The sequence below is a fragment of the Argiope bruennichi genome, chromosome X1 (assembly GCF_947563725.1).
Source record: "Argiope bruennichi chromosome X1, qqArgBrue1.1, whole genome shotgun sequence".
Taxonomy (NCBI): Eukaryota; Metazoa; Arthropoda; class Arachnida; order Araneae; family Araneidae; genus Argiope; species Argiope bruennichi.
Window position 1 is genome coordinate 87,674,863 of NC_079162.1, and position 24,758 is coordinate 87,699,620.

Sequence of the window (24,758 nt, forward strand, 5' to 3'; positions counted from 1 at the left end):
ACCTGGAGTTCCTTTTTTCGAATTTTTAATTAGAATTTTAATTATTAATTAAAAACTAACTTTCCCGCCAAAAAAATCTTCCATTTTCCCCACCGCCAACTTTTCCGCCAAAAAAATCTTCCATTTTCCCCACCGCCAACTTTTCCGCCAAAAAAATCTTCCATTTCCCCCACCGCCAAATGAGTAAAGCTTCAAATTTTTTTCTCCCAACAGTAATGAGGCTAGGGTTAATATTTTTCGGCGGATTATTTCAAACGATTCTGTTTATTTTCTTAATGTTTGATGCATTTCAAATTAAACATTGTTAATTAATCGATCTTTCAGATTCATTCTGAAGTACTTTTGAATTAAAATAAAACAGAATAAAGGAAATTAAAAATGTCTAAACCGCATAGCGTTACCCCAACTGGCGTAGAAAAAAATCACGTATTTGCGTTACGTAACTGGCGTTGAAAATTCACGCATGCTCATTATGTTCTGAATTCCGCATTCTGTTGACAATTATTATCAACAGATGCGGACTGGATTTAAATTATTTTTAGGTTCGTTGTATGCTTTTGCAATTAAAATGTATTTATGTTAGTTATATATTTTTTGTATATGCTTATAGTTTTAAGTACATCGTTTTTTAAGTAGTTTTTTTAAAACCTGTTTTCAACCGTTTATTTTAAACGATTCGTTTTATTTTCTTAATGTTTGATGCATTTAAAATTAAACATTGTTAATGAATCGATCTTTTCATGATGAATATAAGAAAATTTTGTTGACAAATTCTTGAGATATTATATAAATTTAAAAAGATATTCTTTAGTGCCCATAAAGATTAAACGCTGAGTGACTCTATTTTCAGTAATCAGATTATAAAAAAAATGCTTTGTTTCAGTAAAAAATATTATTATATTAATTGAAGATTAATTCTTTCCACTTTAATTTAAAGCATAAATTCTACGGGTGCTAACAGAAAATTAGAGAGATACATATTACGTTATAACTGAAGGCCTTTATAATATTATGAATGAATTATATGATCAAATCAAATTATATGACAATCAAAATTTGAAGTTTTAAAATATTTTGATGAAGAAGCTATTAAAGTAGGAATTGCATAAAATATTTCATTATTAAAATTTTAACGAACATTAAGTTTGGCGAACCGGCTGGTCGCCAAAGGCGGCTAGTATATAATAAAATTAAAAGTAAGCACTAAAAGTATAGAGTTATTTGAACCAAAAAACGTAACGAACATTCGAATCTAAACTAATAATTAAAAACGTTTCGAAACAAATAACGATCTATTAACAGAAAAAAATACATTGGCAAGTATAAAATTTTAAAAAGTTGCTGGAAGAAAATATTAAAAATAGATTTCAACTGCCCCGTGAAGTGAGAATAGAATGAAGCACATTAATAAAAATTGCACTTATCATCTCATTGATCTTTGCTACAATCCAGCATTAAAAACTGTAAATTTAAAGCACATGATCCTATAATTAAATTTTATTCATGATTAGTTCTATATATACACACACAAAAAAACCCCCCATCTGAGCCGCTAGACGCCAAAACAGAAACTAAAATTTCGTACCGGAGGGAATACTTTTAAACTCCGCCCAGATGACACTGGTTACCAATATATGCTAATTTTCTAGATTTAAGAACATATTATGAGTTCACTATTCGTACTAGTATACTTAATTCTAGAAAGATTCACCATTAAATTATAATAAAAGAAATACATAGAAGTAAAGGAAACTTAGCTTAAACAAATTAAAAATCAATATTTCTAGTATTTTCGAATTTGTCTAACTTTAAAATTAAAAAGCAATAAAACTAAATTGATTTTTATTTTATTGAAAGAAAAAAACGAATTCTGATCGATTTGATTAAAATATTAACTGTGAAATAATTCTTTTTTTCCCGTGATCTTTTAACACCTGCGACGCAATGTGGTACAATTATATCTTTCCCAAATAAATCACAGCTATACTTAATATTGCTAAATGTTTGCCTTAAAAACAATAACCCCGGCTTCAATAATATCCATTTGCATTTTTCGTAATATTTTCATGCCTAATTTAATTTCGTCAGATGCGAAAGCATTACCAAATATCTTTATTTGATTATCTAATATCTTTACGGAGAAATATTCCCAGGAAATTCCATATCTAGAGTATCAATTATGGATATGATGAAATCTTTTCAATGACTGATTCGCGATATCAAATAAATAAATAAAATAAAATATTTGCATTTTTCTCTGACTTTATATATAGTGATTTGGTAGCCAAACGATTTTTGTTGCGATTTCACTAGAAAAGATTTAAAAACAGTTTTAATTTTATTTAGTTAAATTTGTAATCTGAAACATATTTTAAATGATACTTTTAAGTTTTTGGAAAAAAGAATACTATAGACTAATTAATTATACTTAGTTTTTTTTATTTTATTTAACTACCCTTTTTTATAAGTGACTAACACAGAAACAGGTGAAATGTCTCTTAGGTGATTTCCTGCATTTTGACTCTTAGTTTTTTTTTTTTTTTAAGAAATATTTTTTTTTACTCCTAAATCCTTTATCTCTTGTGCAAATGATACGCCTCAGTTCATTTCTTCCTAGATTTTGAGGATTTGGTTTTTCACACCGGTGGTTTTTTTCTTCACTCGTAAATCCTTTCTTTCTAACTCAAGTGATTCGTTTCAAGTTATTCCTTCCAAGATTTTAAGGATTTGCTTTTTCACGCTGGTTTTTTTCATTCACGTGTAAATCTTTCCGCTCTAGTACAGTTGATATATTTCAAATTATTCCTTCCTAAATTTTGAAAATATACTTTTTCGCACGTTTTTTTTCTTTTGACTTAATTCTTTCACACATCATTAACATTTAATTGCAAAAGTCATAATAAAAAGGCTTATGAATTTTCTTTGAAAATCTATTTTTACTAATATTTTGTTTTGATGATTAATTTTTTAAGGTTTTTTCTTAGAAAGGTGAAGAGCGTAATATAATAGAACAGATCTGAAAAAAAGAAGGGCTATTTTTCTCTTTATAAGATGAGGTATCAAATGCCCCGAAACAGAAAGTTATCGCACAAAAATTTAAAAAAAGCAGATCCATCTAAAAGATAACAAATTACCATTTATTCTAATAGCAATTTTAAGTCACCTGTATAGAAGTTGTGATAAAAAGGCATATGAATTTTCTTTCAAAATCTACTTTTACTAATATTTTGTTTTGATGATTAGTATTTTAAGGCTTTTGCTTAAAAAGTGTAAAGAGCATAATATTGTTACGAATTTCCTGCGACGTGCTTAGAGTAAATTCAATAAGCAGAATCTTTTAAAAAAAAATAAATAAAGCTATTTATTTAACGAAGACTACAAGAATAACACTGCGCATTCAATAGCTCAGTCACCAGCCTACAGCTTGCTTGCTGTCTAAAGCTCCAATACAACTCCTAATCTTTCGTGCTTGTTTTTATATGCTCTCTGCCGGAAGTGACGTCACTAACAGGAAGTTATGTCATATTAGAAAAATCCAGAACCTTGGAGAGAATTCAAGAAATCGGGATCCCTCTAGAAAATTCTCTCTGTCGCCAAGGTTTCCAACTTCCGTCGCCAAACTTGGCGAAATGTCGCCAAATTTGGCGACAAAAATTAGTTGCCTAAAACATCGCCAATGAGCCAATATCTCGCCAATTTGGCGACTTGCTATTGAAATACAATGGGATACATATAACATTCATTATCATAAGACAAATTACACCAATTTACAGAATTCGTAACATTGCCCCCCTCTCAAGGACTGCACGTCCCGGGCAGTACAATCCTTGAATAGGTAAAAATTATTTACAAGTATATACAATGGTCGACAGTAAACAGTTACATACAAGCATATAAGTGGCTCTTTCGATCAGCTAATTTCGTCCCTAGAGTTACAAAAATAAGGGGCCAGCCGATCACAATGCACTACCCTAGGCCTTGAGTTCTTAGATTTTTGGATACGAATCACAACGTCATTTAGTCTTTTTAGGACTGTATATGGACCGTCCCAATTTGTCTGTAACTTTGGAGAAAGTCCTTTTCGTCGAATCGGGTTCCAAAACCAAACCTTGTCACCTTCGTGAAATTCATGTCCTGTAGCTCTCGTGTCGTACCTGGTCTTCATCTTTTCCGTTGCGATGTCGATCCGATTACGGGCGAACTCGTGCACACTTTCTAAACGTTCCTGTAGTTCATGGACATATTCTTCAGGAGAAGAAGGCACATCAGGAGGGCGCCCAAACAGGAGATCACAGGGCAGACGGAGTTCACGACCGAAGAGCATCTGGGAGGGAGTGAATCCAGTGGTTTCATGGACGGCACTTCGATAGGCAAGCAGGAACATAGAAAGCTTCCGATCCCAGTCTTGTTGATTCATGGAAACGTGTATAGAGAGATGGTTTAAGATCGTTCTATTAAATCTCTCAACCATGCCGTCTGACTGGGGATGTAAGAGGGTAGTTTGTGTCTTATCAATCTTAAGAAGGACACAAAGTGCCTTGAATACAGCAGAAGTGAAATTTCTGCCTTGATCAGAGTGCATCTGAAGGGGCGTCCCATAGCGAGAAATCCAGTTCTGCAGTAATACTTCGGAAACTGTTGTAGCTTCTTGATCAGCGATCGGGTAAGCCTCGGGCCACTTGGTAAAATAATCCTTGACAACTAAGATGTATTTGTAGCCATCATTTGAACGTGGGAGAGGCCCTAAGATGTCCAACGCGATTCTTTCAAATGGTGCCCCTACATTATAGCGCCGTAATTTTCCACGGCATCGTGTTTTGGGTCCTTTTCGGGCCCCACATGCATCGCAGGACTTGCACCATCTTTCTACGTCATCTCTTACTTTGCTCCAGAAAAACCGCTCCCGAACCTTTTGGATGGTCTTCAATATTCCAAAATGACCTCCGGTTGGACTACTGTGTAATTGTTCCAACACTTCCGGTATTCTTGATCGTGGGAGTACTAATTGCCATTTTGATGTTTTGCCATCCTCAGACTCCCATTTTCTGTATAATACACCATTACGAATATGGAGTGAATCCCAGAGAGCCCAATAGCGTTTGCTATCCGGACGATAGCTGGAGATATCTTGCCAACTGGGTCTAGTGCTAGATGATTCAAGAAGTTCCAAGATAGGTTTTATGTCGGGATCCGTAAGTTGAGCTTCTCTGACTTCTTTATCGCTCCAACGGTCTATTTGTGTCGATACCGAATCCTTTATTTGACGAATGACAGGTGTTATCATGTCATATTTCTTCTCGACTGTAGTGCAGTAAGAACAAGCATTCGAGCATGGTCTTCTTGATAAGGCGTCAGCATTACCATGAAGGGACCCCTTGCGATATTTGATCTCGAAATCGTACTCTTCAAGTTTCTGAATCCATCTAGCTACCTGGCCTTCGGTGTTCTTAAAATTTAAAAGCCATGTCAGGGACGCATGATCCGTTCGGAGCAGAAACTTCCGACCGTAAAGATAACTATGAAAGTTCTCAACAGCTTTTACAATGGCCAGTAATTCTTTTCTGGTGACGCAGTAATTTCTTTCAGGCTTTGAAAGACACTTGCTCCAGTATGCGATGACATGTTCTTGGCCGTTAATTTCTTGGGATAAAACTGCTCCGACACTTTCATGGCTTGCGTCCGTGTCAAGAATGAATTGCTTTTCGGGATCCGGATAAACTAGAATGGGAGACGATGTTAGAGCCGCCTTCAAGCTATTAAATGCTTCCTCGCATTCGTCTGTCCACAAGAACTTCTGTTTGTTTTCAGTCAGCCTGTGGAGAGGTCTCGCGATTGAAGAAAATCCTTTAACAAATCTTCTGTAATATGTGCACAGACCGAGAAAACTTCTAAGCTCATGCACATTTTTAGGGCGCATCCAGTCTTTTACAGCTGACACTTTCTGTGGATCAGTTCTAACACCATCAGCAGAAATTATGTGACCCAGATAATTCACCTCGTGACGGAATAAGTTGCATTTGGAGGGGTTTAGCTTCAATTTGGCCTCTTTCAATTTTTCAAATACTCTCCTTAGGTTGCTGAGGTGTTCCTCGAAACTTTTCCCTACAATGATGATGTCGTCTAAATAAACAAGGCAAGCTTCAGGAGTGAGTCCGTTCAACACTGTCTCCATGAGGCGTTCGAAGGTAGCTGGTGCATTACAGAGACCAAACGGCATGACCTTAAACTGCCAAAGTCCTTGTCCTCCTGTCGTGAATGCTGTCTTTTCACGGTCTTCAGGATGTATCTCTATTTGCCAATAACCGCTTTTCAAATCCAAGGTAGAGAACCACTTGTTTCCGCTAAGAATGTCTAACGTGTCATCGATTCGCGGAAGTGGATAACTGTCCTTTTTTGTGACATCATTGAGCCGTCGATAGTCTACACAAAATCTCGTAGATCCATCTTTCTTTCGGGCTAACACGATGGGAGAAGCCCAGGGACTCGACGAAGGCTCGATGACATCTCGTTCCTGCATGTCCCTTAGTAGATCTTTAACTTCTGTTGTCTTAGCAATTGGTAGTCTTCGGGGATTCTGTTTAATAGGAGAGTGATTCCCAGTTTCAATTCGATGTTGAGCCAATTTCGTTCTCCCGAGGTCACCAGATGTACAGGAAAACAGTTCCTCGTATTCGTCAATAAGCATCCATGCTACACTTTTCTGTTCCTCATTCAATTCAGTGGGCTTCAACAGATTCAGTTCGAGTTCTTTAGAAGGCTTTTTCGACATGATTTCGGGATGTTTCTGTATACAGGTGACTGGAGCACATGTTGCTAATACGTCGCCTTTCCTGATTGTTTTAGGATTACCAGTTAGATTAACAACTCTGACTGGTACAGTTTCCTTCGAAAGATCTACCAGTGCGGAAGCAACCAATACACCTTTTGGAAAATTTTCAGAGTCCGGAAATTCAGTTAGACCATGTCGAAAGTTTTGACTTTTCTCAGCGGCCCCTCTTACAAGCATCTCAATTCGAGCTGGAATAGTAATATCACTTTTACAAGTTATTCGATGACACGGTTCTCTTTCAACAGCTCCTAACTGGAATAACGCTACATCTTCCGAATTTGAGCGTAGCACATTATTCTCAAAGTCAATTACAAAATTATGTTTTGTTAAGAAGTCCAAACCAAGTATAAAAATGTCGGTGATTTCGGCTACAAACACGGTATGGTCATATAACACATTTCCAAACTTAATTGTTATATGCATCTTGCCAATAATGGGGATTTTATCCCCTTTCACGGTCTGAAGGGTAACGCAGGGCGGTGTCCGAAGAATTTTTACGCCAAGTTGTTGTGCTAAATCTTGGCGCAAAATGGTGACATTGGCCCCTGTGTCAACGACCATTCGACACGGAAATCCATTTACATTCGCTTCAATAAACAGTCCATTCTCGCTGCTTGATAAAATTTGTAACACTTCAAAATGGGGCTTTTCATTCTCTGGTAACCTCCGCCCCGTGAGACCGCCACTACCTAGTTTTCCTGAGTATTATTCCTCGACAGGCTCCTAGGCCGTTGACCTTGGCGAGCCTGGCATTGCCTTTGGAGATGGCCTTCTGCTCCACATTTCCAGCAACGGGCGTTGTTTCTTTTAAATTTGCCTGTCTCCTCTCCAGACCTCTGCTTCATCCCCCGGAACTCCTCTAACAGTTGTGTCATAACTTTAAGTAAAGGATCCTCATCTCGTTTCACCTCCGCACCTCTGATAAAGTGACGATCCCTTCTCGATGCTTGTTGTGCCGCTTCAAACTTGATCGCGTAGACTAAAGCGGACTTCAGATCCTTAGTTTCCGCCATTCGTAGTGCCTTTTGTATTTCTACGTCTCTGACGCCATCGACGAAATACTGCACAGCTAAAGTCTCTCTTACTTCAGTAGGACAATCGGAGAAGGCGAGGTGGGACAGCTTTTCAATGTCCGTTGCGAGCTCTTGAAGGGTTTCGTTGGGTTTTTGTTGGCGAGTCTTTAACTGAAGTCGGCTATAATCCTTCAGGCATTTCTCGCCAAAACGCAACTCTAGGGCACTTGAAAGAGCATCAAAATTTAACTGTTCATTATCGGGAATGGTCCTCAGTATATCTGCAGCTTCGGCTCGGAGAGAAGAAGCCAATTGGCGAGCTTTGGTAATTGGATCCCAGCCATTAGCTTCTGCGACAATGGCGAACTGCGTCTTATACACCTGCCAAGATGTTTGTCCGTCATACGGCAGTAATTTCATACAGGGTCTGTTGACAACAGGCATATATCGAGCATTTTGAGATTGATTTGCAGCAGCCAATCCAAATTCTTGAGGAGTTTCATAGGACTCTCTTGATTCTTCAGTAACTTGAACTTCCATTTCTTGCTTCAATTTCTCAAATTTCTTTTCCATTTCTTCTAATCTTCCTTCAAATTCCTCTACTTTAGCATTGGCTACCTTCACGGCGTTATTAATTTCCTTCATCTCAGATTTCATTTCTGCTTGTCCTGCTTTCATTTCGACTTGTCCTGCTTTCATTTCAACTTGTCCAGCTTTCATTTCTGTCATGAATGACAAAAGTTGCGTTAATTTGTCTTCCAATGCGGATTCTTCCTTCTGCTTTTCTTCCGCAGCTTTCTTACTCTGCTCATTCGTTTCACCAACGTTGTCGGATATACCACCACAACTTTGCTCTCTTTCAAGACCTTCTCGAAGACGTTCGATCAAGTCATCTTTCAGTCCTGATGTGGGCAAATTCCTCGCCGACAGTTCGTCTTTCAATGCGGCCACAGTGAGTTTCGACAGAGATTCTCGATGAAGATCAGCCATTTTCCTTTATCTTCACTATTCAATCCCACTTCTGACGCCAATTTGTTACGAATTTCCTGCGTGCTTAGAGTAAATTCAATAAGCAGAATCCTTTTAAAAAAAAAAATAAAGCTATTTATTTAACGAAGACTACAAGAATAACACTGCGCATTCAATAGCTCAGTCACCAGCCTACAGCTTGCTTGCTGTCTAAAGCTCCAATACAACTCCTAATCTTTCGTGCTTGTTTTTATATGCTCTCTGCCGGAAGTGACGTCACTAACAGGAAGTTATGTCATATTAGAAAAATCCAGAACCTTGGAGAGAATTCAAGAAATCAGGATCCCTCTAGAAAATTCTCTCTGTCGCCAAGGTTTCCAACTTCCGTCGCCAAACTTGGCGAAATGTCGCCAAATTTGGCGACAAAAATTAGTTGCCTAAAACATCGCCAATGAGCCAATATCTCGCCAATTTGGCGACTTGCTATTGAAATACAATGGGATACATATAACATTCATTATCATAAGACAAATTACACCAATTTACAGAATTCGTAACAATATAATGGAATAGCTCTGAAAAAAATTTGGACTATTTTTCTATATATATATATAAGATGAAGTAGCTATTGTCTCGAAACAGAAAAGTTATATCGGAAAGATTTTTTTAAAAAGCAAATCTAGATGAAAGATAACACATTATAATTAATGAATAGCAATTTTAAGCTTTTGATGATCTTTCTTTTCTCACAAAACCTTGATAAGTCTTTTTGTTTTTTGAATACCCCTACTATTGTGCCATCTTTCCCACCTTTCAACCTTCACATCTGTCGTAGAAGTTATGATAAAAAGGCTTATGTATTTTCTTTGAAAATATATTTTTACTAATATTTTGGTTTGATTATTAATATTTTTAAGGCTTTTGCTTAAAAGGCGAAAAGCGTAATATAATGGGATGACTCTGAACAAAAAGATGAAGGTCTATATTTCTATATTTATAAGATGAAGTAGCAAATGCCTCGAAACTGAATGATAACTTGCAGAGATTTTTTAAAAAAGCAGATCCATCTAAAAGATAACATATTGCTATTTATCCTGGTAGCAAATTTAAGTCATCTACATAAAAGTTACGATAAAAAGGCATATGAATTTTCTTTGAAAATCTTCTTTTACTAATATTTTGTTTGGATCATTAATTTTGTAAGGCTTTTGGGTAAAAAGTGAAGAGGGTAGTATAATGGAATAGTTCTAAAAAAAGTAAAAGGCCAATTTTCTATTTATAAGATGAGGTAACAGATACCTCGAAATAGAAAAGGTATCTCACAAATATTTTTAAAAAAGCAGATTCATCTGAAAGATAACACATTACTATTTATCCTCGTAGAAATTTAAAGTCTTTTATGATCTTTCTTTTCTCACATAGCCTTGATAAGTCTTTTTGTTTTATGAATGCTTCCATATGTCGTATCATCTTTCCCACCCTTCAACCTTCTCATCTGCCGTAGAAATTATGATAAAAAGGCTTATGTAATTTCCTTGAAAATATATTTTTACAAATATTTTCTTTTGGTGATTAACTTTTTAAGGCTTTTGATTAAAAGATGAAGAGCGTAATGGAATAAATATGGAAAAAAAAAAAAGAGAAGGGCTATTTTTCTGAAGAGGTAGCAAATGTCTGGAAATAGAAAAGCTGTCTCGCAGAGATTTTTTTCTAAAAAAAAGCAGATGCATCTGAAAGATAACAAATTACCATTTATCCTGGTAGCAGTTTTACATCTTTGGTGGTCTTTCTTTTCTTACATAACCTTGAAAAGTTTTTTTGTTCCTTGAATACTCTCATCTGTCGTACTATTTCTCTAAACCTTTCAACCATATCTTCCACTGTAGAAGTTTTTATTAATTATGATTAGGGCTTAGGTTAGCTTAAGAATCAAATGGCTTAGTAATATTCGTAGGATTTATATTTGATTTACATTTTTCCATTTATTATAACAACGTTACGTATCTGTAATACTATTTCCCCATATAATTAAGTCTCCTCGTAAGGAAGATAGTTTTACAGATATCGTAATGGATGTTGAGTCAAAGAATCTCGGACTTGGCATATGGCAACTGGGCGATAAATTTAACTAGAAAAATGAAGAACTCAGAGTATTCGAGAATCTTAGCGATAGCTCCACCAGATCTCGAGTTTTAGAGTTACTGTAGAACATTCGATTCCTTGTAGATGAATATTCAAGCGATGTCTCTTCTTTAGAATGTTCATTTCCTGCAAGTTCTTTGAGCACTTTGTGCTGCAGCGGTTGTTTAAGTAACTGTTTGCTGCTCGTGTATCTATGTCTGCAAGTGCTGTTTTGTGTACACTTCATGTGTGTTTTGTTTCCTGTCATCTTGTCGAAGAAAACGCCGTTAGCCGTTATTTAACATGTTGAGCATTCCGCCGTTAACTCCAGGACGGTTTTCCTTAACAATAGTATGAATTCAACACCAAAACAACAACATGAAAACAGCATTGGAATAATCTCGCTTTAAGTCACTATGAAAGATTACAGTTTCTCATCATGATAATTATTTAATTGGAAAAAAAAATATTTCAATGCACTTTATATTATTGAGATCTGAGATCTGATCTTTAGTTGGCTCATATGAAGACAAATATATTCTCATGTACGGAAGTAGATGCTTACAACGACATTTGGTACACATACACGCCTAAAAGTAGCGTATTCTTCCTACAGGTTCTGTGTTCATAATTAAACAGATAATTGTTTTAGCAACGAATTCTTGGTACTTTTCTCTCACTGTTTCCCCAATAATTTCCCTTTCTCAAGAACTTGGGAAAACCAAATTCTATGATATTTTTTTCGATTTTATTGTCTCATGTTATTATTATACCCAAACTTTAGGCTTTAACATCTGATCTATATCAGAGGACAACATTCAATTCCAGCAAAGATATTCCGTGAAAAACAGCGACTTTATTATGACCATACATTTTACATTTTGGTCTCTTTTTAATCTCACATGTAATAAATAATATAACTGTAGATTAGTAACTTTGGGAAAGCCAATCATGCTGTGAGAAAAAGAAGTTGTGCATGCAAAAGAATATTGCAAATATTCACTATAAGCTTCGTGCCATATTTTCAAATATTGCCGTTATTGCATACTTGTGCATGTTTCCATAAAAATATATATATGCCTATCACAAATTACTAATATTGTGCTCTTTTTTATTTATTTCATGCCCTTTTAAATAAATTTATACCTCTTATAGCGAATTTAAAACCACCACCTCTGCTGCCATAATAAATAAAAAAATCCGAATAAAAACAAATGCTTAAAATACTATTTGCTAAACAATAATGCTTAGGAATTGAGCTCCTTTTGGAATCATAACTTAAAGAGGTTAGTAGCTTCGTTGAGAGCCCAGATACAATCACCTTGTTAGGACGGTACAAAAATCTAGACACTAAGGAACAACTGACAAATGAAGGAGCATTCTTTTCCGAGATCGATATTCGGTTCAATTAGTTTTTCCCTGGTAGCACTAGTTCATCAGACAGAATAGAAACAATTCCTCAGTTGAGAGTAGTCAGTCTTTTTAATTAGTTGATGCTTACGTTGAATTCGCGGGAAATTCATGAATAACTTTATTTATCTACAGAAAATAGAAAAACCATAATCGATGATATAACTATATTGTAATAAACGTTGCCTATTGTTTAAACTGTCGGTTTCTTTTCTCTTATTCTTTTATTTTTTAGAATGACTTAATTCAATAATTTAGTTACATTTTTAAGCATTGAATTTGTTATGAGTTCGATTTAAAAACTGTACTTCATCTTCCATTAAATATCCCATCATTAATTTTTAGCTTCGTCTGTACGACGATTGTCATAGTTTTATGAAAAATATGGAAATCCCACCACAGGAGAACTTAAAAATACTTTGTATTACTTTATAAAGACTAGATTTATTTACATTTCAACTAAAATTATTTTTGAGAATACGTTGTTAACTGTTAGTTCTAAAATTAAACATAATTTGTAAATAGTTGACAGCAGACGATAATTTAAAGGAAGCAAACGACTCTCAAAAGTTGCGTAAAGCTATATTTAGGATAAATAAAGGGAAACATTTACAAAATATTCAAATAATATAATTGCGACAAGCATATATATCTTTTATTCAGAAAAGGACAAAGTTTGTGTTTAAAAATAATAGTAATAAATATTTTTATTAAGAATACCTTTAAAATGTTTATTGCATACAAAACTACAACTTTCATTTACAGCTGTCCATTTGCTTGTTCATAATATAATGTTTACATTAAAAACTATTCAAAATCAAGCAAAAATGCCACATTCGGAACACTTTTTTTTAAAACATAAATACAGAATGCAACGCAAATATAGATTTGAAAATGAATATATCAGAAATGTGTGTTCAACAAATGATGCAAAATCATGTATGACGACTTGTCTATATGCATTTTATTTTATGCAGTACCTGAAAATAATAAATTATTAATGTATTAATTTTAGTAATACTAGTTTTACTGCTTTTATCAAATGTACGAGTCAAAAATAATTAAAACATCGCAATTTTTGTTAAATAAACCCCATGATACCACTTACTATTAATATTACTCTATAATTTTTTTATCCAGTAACAGAACTGTTTTTACATCTGCTACATATATAATTTTAGATATTTCTTTAATTTTAATAATAACATTTATACGTAAATTGCAGCATTAATGTAAACATTTATACGTAAACTTTTACTGCGAGGTCATTTTTTACATAAAACACTTTTTTAATATTTTTGCTTCTTTAATTTGCCTTTGGAAATCTCAGGGGAAAAAAACTGCCCGTCAAACTTCTTAAACATGCACGCTATAAATTTGTTTCATTTATGCACAAAAATTGAAATGTTGTAGTCCAATTGTTTAAAAAGTTTGGCAAATTTATTTATGAAGCTTCAAAAACAGTTTCACATTTCAAACGTAATTTCATTAGAAAAACAAAACAAACCTGCTTGCAGTTCTCTGCATTTGCAGAAATCTGATGCATTTATCGTAAATTATAAGCATGTATTTATGTTTGAAGCTTTAACATTTAAATTATTGATCTTTTAACCGCAAAATTAAACAATATGTTTGATCATATTTGCGATATGAATTCACGAAAATAAACACCTAAATAACATAGTTTTTATCCATTTACAGACAATTAAATTATAATGACAAGTAAATGAGAGCTAGTGCATTAATCATTATTTATTATTCCTTAGCCTTTATGAAACACTATAATAATTTTTGATTGCTAATCTTAAGTAATTCGCGACAATTCGAATTTGTTAATTCAATTTTACTGCAATCTACAGCTATTATCCTCTGGCCAATTTTGATAAATATACCTTTTAAAGCTTAAGTTTTAAATATGTTTTCGTTTAGAAAAACTCTACATTCTTCATAAATTGAACGAAATGCGGACTTATTCATATTTAAAATGATGGTATTCTGGTTTATTTAAGGTAATTCATTTTAAATTAAGTACTCTGAGTAATTTTTAAGATATTTTAAATTTAACGAAATATGCATCATTTATATTTATATTTAATTTGATAATAATTAGACTTTTTATTGATAATTTCGATTGCGTCGAATATTTTATTACTGTAATGCATTGATTTTAATCTATTTTAGTACTAAACGCTCTTTTGCGTTGCATCTACTTCTAATAAAATGTTTTAGAATATTTCTATCTTGTCGAAATACTAATTACTCATTCTAACAAATATATATCCGCGCATTAAATTCAAATTTACACGATTCCACGAAACCAAGGCATTTATTTAATAGTTCAATGAATTCATTTTTTTAACAAAATTTGTCGGAATTCAATGCTTATTTCCTCATCCTCTCGCTACCAAAGTAGAATATTTTTTCTCTTTAATCTGCTGCTGGCAGTTACTACGCATGAGTTAATAACAGACCCAGATCTTATTCTGGCAATTTACTTTATTTTTGATTTCTGACTTTCGCTGATTTTGAATTTTAGTAGACAGGGGAAGGCGACGGTAGCAATTATATATTTCATAATCTTCAAGTTTTTCTTTATATATGTTATTGTAAATAATTGTTTCCGTTATTAAATTATTGTGCATTTTTCATAGTGATTTGCTGCAAAACTAAAATAAATACTTTGCAATATTCAATTTAATTTAATTAAAATGCACCTTTAACACGACCTAAACAGCACCTTTATGTCGAATTTTATAAGTATTCTCGTTATATTATTATTTCAATTATTCCACAAATCATTCATCTAACTGAAAGATTTATTCATCTAACTGAATTCTGTAAGCCTTCAAGAATTTCGTTGTCAAAAATCCTGCATGGCATTTCAAAATCTAAAAAAATTACTTAGTAATATTTATGTTAATTTGAATGAAATGTACATAGAGTACTTTTATGTCAAATTTTATAAGTATTTCCGTTTTATATATATTTCAACTATTCCCCAATTCATTCCATCTAACTGAATACTTTAAGAATTTCATTGTCAAAACTCCTGCATAATATTTCAAAATCTACTAAATTACTTTGAAATATTCATATAAATTTAATGAAGTCTGCAAAAGTGCTAAGTTTGAAAACATACTTGTTGTAAGTTGCTTTCAATTATTTCATAAATCATTCATCTAACCGAAAAGTTTTAAGTCTTCATTGTTAAGACGTCTGCATGATATTCGAAATTCTAAAACAAAATTACTTCGCAATATACATTTAATTTAATTGAATCTGCAGAAGTTGTCTAGATATCAAGTTTTACAAATATACTTGTTGTTGCTTCATTTTAATTTTCCCCCAAGTTATTCATTTAACCAAACGATTTTATTTCTTCAGAACTTTCATTGTTAAAACATCTGCGTGACATTTCCTGTCTTAAATCACAGCTGTTTCGAATCTTTCTGCAAATCCAGAATCTTTCTGCAAATTCATAAATTATAAGATATATGGATTTAGACATGAAATTGTGGCATTCTAAAATTCATCGCTTGAGAAACAACATTCTGCATTATCAGTTCTCTGCTTACAAAATTAAACTTTCTGCCTGATCAGAAAGTACGCCATCATCTTTTAGAATATCCCGACATAAGATTAATGACGATGTACCTTACCTGTTTTCATCCTAGTAATAAATCTCGTAAAAATCCCTAGGCCTTAAAAGTGTACGTTATTTATGGCTGTAAAGACATTTTAATAGCTACGATCACAAAGTTAGTGGGAAAAAATTACCCAAATTTCTTTTTTATAAAGGAAAGTTAGGGCAGAATTTTTATAAAACATTATCCAGATAAACATGCGCAATCGCTTTAGGGAAATGAGTAAGAAAAAGGATAAATATTTTCCTGACGATATTAAAATGAAGTTTCGAAAAATATTGCGTGCGTTTTTTATCGCATAATGCATACGTAATCGCGAATATGTAAACCGTTTCAAAGAGTGAATATCATTCATGGAAAGGTATGAAATTTTTATTGTGTGCTTTCGCCAACAGTTATTTACATATTTATGATTTGATGTGCATTTCAGTGAGAAATTGAGTGCTACAATTAGATTGTATTGGTCTTAGCAATCAAATAAGCGAATAACCTGCGAACCTTGTTTTAATTAAATGATTTTAGAGCCGCTTTTGAACTAATGAATTTGAATTTGTAAAGGAAAGCAAGAGATCTGGAGTCCAACAGTTATTTACATATTTATGATTTGATGTGCATTTCAGTGAGAAATTGAGTGCTACAATTAGATTGTATGGGTCTTAGCAATCAAATAAGCGAATAACCTGCGAACCTTGTTTTAATTAAATGATTTTAGAGCCGCTTTTGAACTAATGAATTTGAATTTGTAAAGGAAAGCAAGAGATCTGGAGTCCAACAGTTATTTACATATTTATGATTTGATGTGCATTTCAGTGAGAAATTGAGTGCTACAATTAGATTGTATGGGTCTTAGCAATCAAATAAGCGAATAACCTGCGAACCTTGTTTTAATTAAATGATTTTAGAGCCGCTTTTGAACTAATGAATTTGAATTTGTAAAGGAAAGCAAGAGATCTGGAGTCCAACAGTTATTTACATATTTATGATTTGATGTGCATTTCAGTGAGAAATTGAGTGCTACAATTAGATTGTATGGGTCTTAGCAATCAAATAAGCGAATAACCTGCGAACCTTGTTTTAATTAAATGATTTTAGAGCCGCTTTTGAACTAATGAATTTGAATTTGTAAAGGAAAGCAAGAGATCTGGAGTCCAACAGTTATTTACATATTTATGATTTGATGTGCATTTCAGTGAGAAATTGAGTGCTACAATTAGATTGTATGGGTCTTAGCAATCAAATAAGCGAATAACCTGCGAACCTTGTTTTAATTAAATGATTTTAGAGCCGCTTTTGAACTAATGAATTTGAATTTGTAAAGGAAAGCAAGAGATCTGGAGTCCAACAGTTATTTACATATTTATGATTTGATGTGCATTTCAGTGAGAAATTGAGTGCTACAATTAGATTGTATGGGTCTTAGCAATCAAATAAGCGAATAACCTGCAAACCTTGTTTTAATTAAATGATTTTAGAGCCGCTTTTGAACTAATGAATTTGAATTTGTAAAGGAAAGCAAGAGATCTGGAGTCCAAAACCAAATCGTAAAATCGTGAGGTGACGACTTAAATATTCTAAGTAAATTGGGACATATTCGTAATCTATTTAAATTTATAAAAATATTTAAGAATCTTCTTTCCTTTGATATTTGTTAGTTGCTTCATTGGCTTAATTCTCTTATAATATTTTTACCGCCTCCTCTGGATTTCCTGACTATTGTTTTTCAATCAAAATTTTTGATTGAAAAAAAATATTTCTTATATTTTACTACACTAATAAAAGTGAAAATTTTCTTTAAAAAATATTTTATTATTTCCTTTTTTAATACATTTCAACATTTATTATGGTAATTATTGCGTAATCTTGTAATCAGTCCCTCACAAATTCTCAGAACGCTATAATTTTGAATCAAAACTAAACAAAATGGAGTTAATTGATAGTTAAGGTATGAAAACATAAAAGTATTGAGCTGTTATCAAAAGCACAGAGATGTATTGTTACAAAATTTTTTCTTCTACAACAAATACTGCTAATCAATTGCAATAGCGCAGCACATTTAATTGCTATAGTTCAGCAGCTTTCTTGCTGTCTAATCCTCCAGTTTCTCTACGTGTCGGCGACTCCGACTCTCACCACACACCGCCTCTGACTATCCACACGACTTCTTCCGATACACACGACACGACTTCTTCGTAGCTTCTGAGTGCCGGTCTTTTATAGTTCCGGGTGGCGGGGCTAGAATCTTCAGACCAATCAGGGCGTACCTGGCTGTATCTCGGGTCTTAGTGGATGGATCGTGAAAGTTCTCGAACTTTCCAGTAGTATCCATTTAGTCGCCAAACTCGCCAAATTCAACGCCAAGTCGCCAAATGATCGCCAAGTTAATCGCCAACCTCTGAGTTCATTGACACGGCACCCGCTCAGCACACACAGGACAGATAGTACAACGGTCTTTCTTAGGATGACACTATTCGTCTTGCTGGGAAGCAAAATTACAGGTTTGTAACAGTATAAAATCTAAAAGATCTTCCAAATCATGACGCGAATGAAACATCGATTACGAAATTCTGTCTTTTCAGACATCAAACAAGTTATGCTAAAAAAATTCTTAAAACTGTTGCAAGAAATCTTACATTAATGATTTAATACAATAGAACTTTTATGGTAAATGAAAAGCAATTCCCTTAAAAAATAGAATAAAATACAAAAATAAAATACTAATATAATTTTTTAAAAAGTAAGTTTCCTTCTTATAAGATGGTGATAGAAAATTAATTTTTTATGAAAATATATTATAAAAGTTTTACTATAAAAATGAGAAAAAAAAAGAATTCTTTTCTCTATACTATGGGAAGAAAAGGAAAATATTCTATATTCTACAGCTGCAGCCAATACTGTGACTGTAAATATAAAACAAATTCAAACCGAATTTTTTCGACACATTTTTTGTAAATGAAATTTAAAAATATATTCTTTATTTATTAGGATATTTATAGAAGTTGACATTCAATGTCAGGAATATCGTTACTAAAATCAATCGAAAATTCTAGCAATCATCCTTATGCCCGTTACGACAGGTGAAAAAACACATCATCATGTTTGTGTGATGATGAAAAATGATTTAAATAAATGTTTTATTAGAGTATAAGTGTTAAATGGTTGAATATTTTAATTATGATGATTGAAACAAAAGCTTGAATAAAAAAAACTTTTCAATTTCTTAGGTCTAGTCTGCATTGTAATTCTGTCTTGTAGTCATTTATTTATAACAAACATTCTATAGTTGCATACCGACATACTTTGACATGTAATTGTGTGCAACATGTACGCTAAAATTTATAGTTTTAAATTATAAAAGCATATACTTATTCATAAATTTTATTCATCAAAGATGTGAACTTGTTCTAGAAGTTATCAATCAGTGAGTCGTTAAGTAAGCTGGAATATTTGATGTAATTCTCAGGTTGTAATGTTTTAAAATACAGGTTTATTGTCTCTTTTGTTTTCATTTTTATCCCAAAGTTATACTAAATGATTAACATAAAAACCATATGTCAATGACGACAGCTGTTTTTATGCGGCAATAACCTATGAAAACAGCTGTCTTCATGGTTTTTCTTGATGTAGATTTGGTACTGCTTGGATCTAGATTGAACAAAAGAAAGCCATTTAACCACTTGAAACAACGTTTCACAAACATTTTTCACATTTCTTGCTGACATTAGCTAGGACAAGCAAAGAATGCGTTTCCGTTATTTAATTAGATGGTAAGAAAATAGATATCCAGTGTCTCGTACAGTAAAAAAGAATTCCTAACTAAAAGAATCTTGAAGCGGCAATATTTCTTACATTTTGATGTATTGGGTGTTTGTTTAAAACTCCAAAATAGTTCTTTTACAACTAAATATCATTTTATATCCAAACACTTTGTATCGTGCAACAAATAGTGAAAATAAAAGATACTCGCAATTATCGCAACCCAAAAAGCTGGGACATTAGCAATTTTTCCGTTTTCCCGCGTAGACAGTCGTAATTTATCATTTGCGACAGCTTGAATACACAATCTACAGTAAAGTGTCAGGAAACCGATAAATAAATGGAAAAATAAAAGGAGTCTCTATAAATAAAGCACCTCGATAAACCAAATAAAAAAGAGACTTGACACTGTTGCGCTTAGAATCTAAAAGAATTGGTTCAACACAAGTTTTTTTTTCGGGAAATTCGATTTAAGTTAGTTACCTTTCGATCACAAAATCTAAAATCGTTCTTTTCTGTTGTCTCGAACACCCAGTGAGTGCTAAGGAGATGTATGTCTGGTATGAGCTACTTCAATTTTTTTTATCGATTCCTAATTATTTACGAAGATTTAAAATAATATTATATTAAAACCGGAAAAAGATTCTAGGGAGCAAGGTTTAACACGAATCATTTTTGAAAGGATCATAAGAAAGTTTTGTTTTCCAAGCATAGTTATTTCTGCTGTATCGGTATACAATTAATAAATTAAGTAATAATAATAATAAATAAGTGAAGTAAAGTAGAAAATATACAAATTAATACTAGAGAATGACATTGTATATTTCATGACTTTAATAGATAATTTGTGAAAAATTTTCTGTGCGTTTCAAAGTATGATATAAGTCATGGAAATAGACATTGAATGAAGGTGATAAAAAAGAGCTTTGTTTATATTATATTCAATAATAAAAACAAAGAAAATCTCTTCAATAAATTTTTTCGTTCTTTATATTGTACATCAAAAGAGATATCTTTGGGTATTGTCGAACCAACATGAACATCAATTTAAAAATAAGCTTTTTAATGAATCCAAAAATGCCCTTTCAATAATAGTTGAAATGCTTTCCCGCTAAAGAAAGGAAATTTCAATTAACTTTTCGTACAGCACTAAGTAATTAAATTTAGTAAAGTGAGTTCTGATGTAGTAACATCTCTAAGTTACTATCTATACTGTTAGTTATAAAATAAAAGATCTTGGGTCGAATGATTAGTTGTATGGAAATATTAGTAAAACAATGTATATTTTATTCATCATAGAGAGTAACAGAACACTGGAAAAAAATGTTCGGTATCCAGATATATTTAGTGTAATTTTCTTTTGTATATTTGTGCATGGCTAGTATTATTAATACAATATAATTATTTATTGGTTGTCAAATAAGCTTGAAAATGAATTGCTTCTAACTCACAGTGTTCCATATTATATTTTTAAAAATCGGAGGTCTTATTTTGATTATTTTGAGAATCTCTTATATACAAAATATATTGATACATAATATATTGATTAATAATTGAAATTATATTGATAAACATATACAAAATATATTGATGTAATTATTTTTGAAAACTATTCATTATCTAACCTCAACAATTTATATATGTCTGTTCTTTTAAAAATTATGATTAAATGTAAATGCCAGTTTTTTTTAAAATTATGTTAAGTGACAAAATAGTTAAATCTTCTATACTTAATCACACATTTCAAGTAAGTACCCAACACTTTTTTGAGAACCTAATATAATTAATTGCTTCTGTAGGATCAAGATCTGAAATTAGAATCTTCCAGAAACATTACTATAAACGCCCGGAACAAGGAAGGAAAGATTACCAATAGGCTTACTCTAGGTAAGTAGTTGCTTCTATTTGCATGGAGTTTTACTTACTTTCTTTGTTATGATAACATTTTTAATATTTTAGCTTTAGATTTAATAAGTTTTCAAAGTTTATTAGAGCCAATGAAATATCATTTCAGTGACTAATAATTCTAATTAGTATGATCTTGCATTTATTATATATATTCGATAGATATCAACAATTTTTGATAGCAATTAGTTTTCCATTAATGGAATATTACTTTTCCTCCAAATGTTTTCATCTATTAAGCAACCAGCAATTTTTTGTCAATTCAAAAACAAGGTAGGCCTATGATTTTTCTAATAACTCTTAAAAAGTTGAGATGTTTCACTAAAAGGTACGTCAATCTTTTTTGTCTTTAAAATTGGCAGTTTTCCAACCATAAAACGGCATATTAAATTTACTCCTGAACAGCAGGAGGAGATTTAATTCAACGTATACCAGGCTCATATACACGATGCATCTTTTGCTAGAACCAGGTTCACATACACGATGCATCTTTTGCTAGAACCAAGTTCCCATACACGATGCATCTTTTGCTAGAACCAGGTTCACATACACGATGTATCTTCTGGTAGAACTAGGCTCACATACACGATGCATCTTCTGGCAGAATCAGACTCACACACATGATGCCTCTTCTGCTAGAACCAGGCTTACACACACGATGTAGCTTCTGGTAGAACCAGGCCCACATATACTATACATTTTCTGGTAGAACCACGTTCACATACACGATGCATCTCCGTGTAAAACTAGGCTCACATACACGATGCATTTTCTAGTAGGAGTCACTAGAATTTCGAATGAAGAAATCGAGAATCTGCAATAGGCCACCTTGGACAAAAGGGTTTAAAACTGATTTGTTAAGTAAAAATCAAAATCTGTTCACTGAAAACTCTCATCGATTTTCGAAATAAAAGTTATTCGATTCTAATTATATAAATATTAAAGATATTAACACGTTCAAAACATAATGAATTGAACCATGGTTCTAAAGTTTAGTTTAGATGGGTGTTGGTTTTGATTTTGATTTGCACAAACTTTATTCTTGTCTCAATTACACCATTGTACTTTGTAAAACGCATTTATTACTTTATTCAAAATGGACTGCATATGGACATAAATAATACAGAAAACTGTTGTTTATTGTTATATTTACATTATTTTAGTTCTATGTCTATTTTTTGTGTGTGCCCAGATCTTCCGAAATAAAAGTTATTCGGGTCTTTTTTTTAAAAAAAAATTCCTAGGTATATTATGATGCGTTTAAAATTTGAAGAATGTTACCGCCGTGCCTTTCTTTTGCTTTTTTGTTTTACAAAATGATTTCTGTCTGGATAAAACTTTAATTTTAAAAAAAGGCTATCCTGTTTATTTTTGCACTCATTTTTTTCAGCCATGATGTATTTTTGAAAGATCCACTACTGAATCACCACAATTTTTTAATAATTTTCCCTTACGGCCCACACATATCCCGTGGGGAATAAATACCACGAACATGGAGATGAGAAGTTCTCCAACTCAGTATGCTGTGTGTCACTTTCCCTTTGGTTAAAAGTGATAGCGATGACGCTGATAAACAATCCAATCGCCGATAATGGGAAAAGATCTGTTTATGGATGAGAACTATTTTACGCAGAGCGCAGTTTTATCTGTAGCGGTATGGACATTTAACAGTTTTTGACCACTACGGCTGGGTTTTATAATTGTAACTGACACATACATACCAATGCTTTTTGTTTTAGGCAAATGTTAATGATACACCAATGGGATGTCTTCTAATAAATGATCCATTAGTGGATATCAGTAGATGCATATCACTATTCAAGCTCACAAAAGTTAACCTCTGAATCACGAAGGCAAATTGATTTTCAGACATGTTAATCATTTTAATTAGTATTTTTTAGAATCATAGCAATTATTCATTTATATCTTTAAACATTGGTGTATTTCCAACTAAGCAGACTAGGCAACTGCCTAAGGTAGCTACGCTGAGAGGTTTCCGCATGCAGGTCGATTAAGAGGCATTATTTCTCTAGTTGCCAAATAAATTGAAATACAAATTTTATAAATGATAAAATATTAGAATAACATAAACACTTTATCAACTATAATTAGTCGGAGTCTTAACATATATATGCAATACAATAAAATTAATACAATTTATTGTATTAACAAAGTTAATACAATAAAAAATATATTAAAATAAATCATTAACAAGTTAAAAATGAGCTGAAATATATAACTGAATAGACTGTCGTATTAAAAGAAAAGTCTCTTAGTGTTCTCTACCTAGGGTCATAAAATACCTAAATTTACCAGTCTTTAATTACATCCTCTGATTGGCCATAAAAATAGATAAGAGTAGAGAGAAAATGAATTCATTAGTAAAAGTTATGTACAACATGATTTATTTTCCGACATAAACATCATGAAGATTCAGGCATTTGCCTTATCAGTGGACTAGGTTTTCGATCTCCTCTTCATAAAAGGTTGCCACCAGTCATGTGAGATGGGCATTAATATTCTTTTGAAACTTTTCATTAATATGGGAACTTTAGCCTTCATATCGGTTCTTCGATTTAGGGAAGTGTTGAAAATCACTCGGCTCTAAGCCGTGTTCTCGATGAAGGGGTAAACATGCGAAATTCTAATGTTAGAGAGTGAATATTTAGACATTCTTGTTCCATATTCTTTCCGTAAAAGAAAACTCAAAGAACGTACAGACAATTAAGAAGACTCAAGGAACGTTAAAGCTCGTTTCATACCAAGGGCGGCATCTTCTTCAGAGAGAAGACTGGAAACCTCGTTCACCGACATATCAAATGCCTGAATTTTCATTGCTATTATGTCGAAAAATAATTGTAATTGTACATAACTTTAATTCTGACTGTACATACATAGCTCACTAAAAGTAATTGTTCACATAATACATATTGGTGATAAATTTATTTTGTTCTCTACTCTTGTCCTTTCTTTATGGTCCATCTCTGAGACTGAACAACAAAATGGGTTCTCATATACTTTTTTAATGCACTGAATTCCTAGTGTACAGAAAATATTCATAATAACTGTACATACATATTGAAATTTCAGATCAAAAATCATGAATTCCCTGAG

General features: G+C 32.7%; 1 protein-coding gene across 2 annotated transcripts in view; it reads left to right on the forward strand.

Moving 5' to 3' along the window:
- Positions 1 to 24,758, forward strand: part of LOC129958396 (delta-sarcoglycan-like) — a 406,890-nt gene that overhangs the window by 313,236 nt on the left and 68,896 nt on the right. For both annotated transcript variants that reach the window (XM_056070868.1, XM_056070867.1), the window contains one exon: positions 21,539 to 21,626. In XM_056070868.1, coding sequence (XP_055926843.1) covers positions 21,539 to 21,626 — 88 coding nt within the window. The remainder of the gene's footprint in view (positions 1 to 21,538; positions 21,627 to 24,758) is intronic.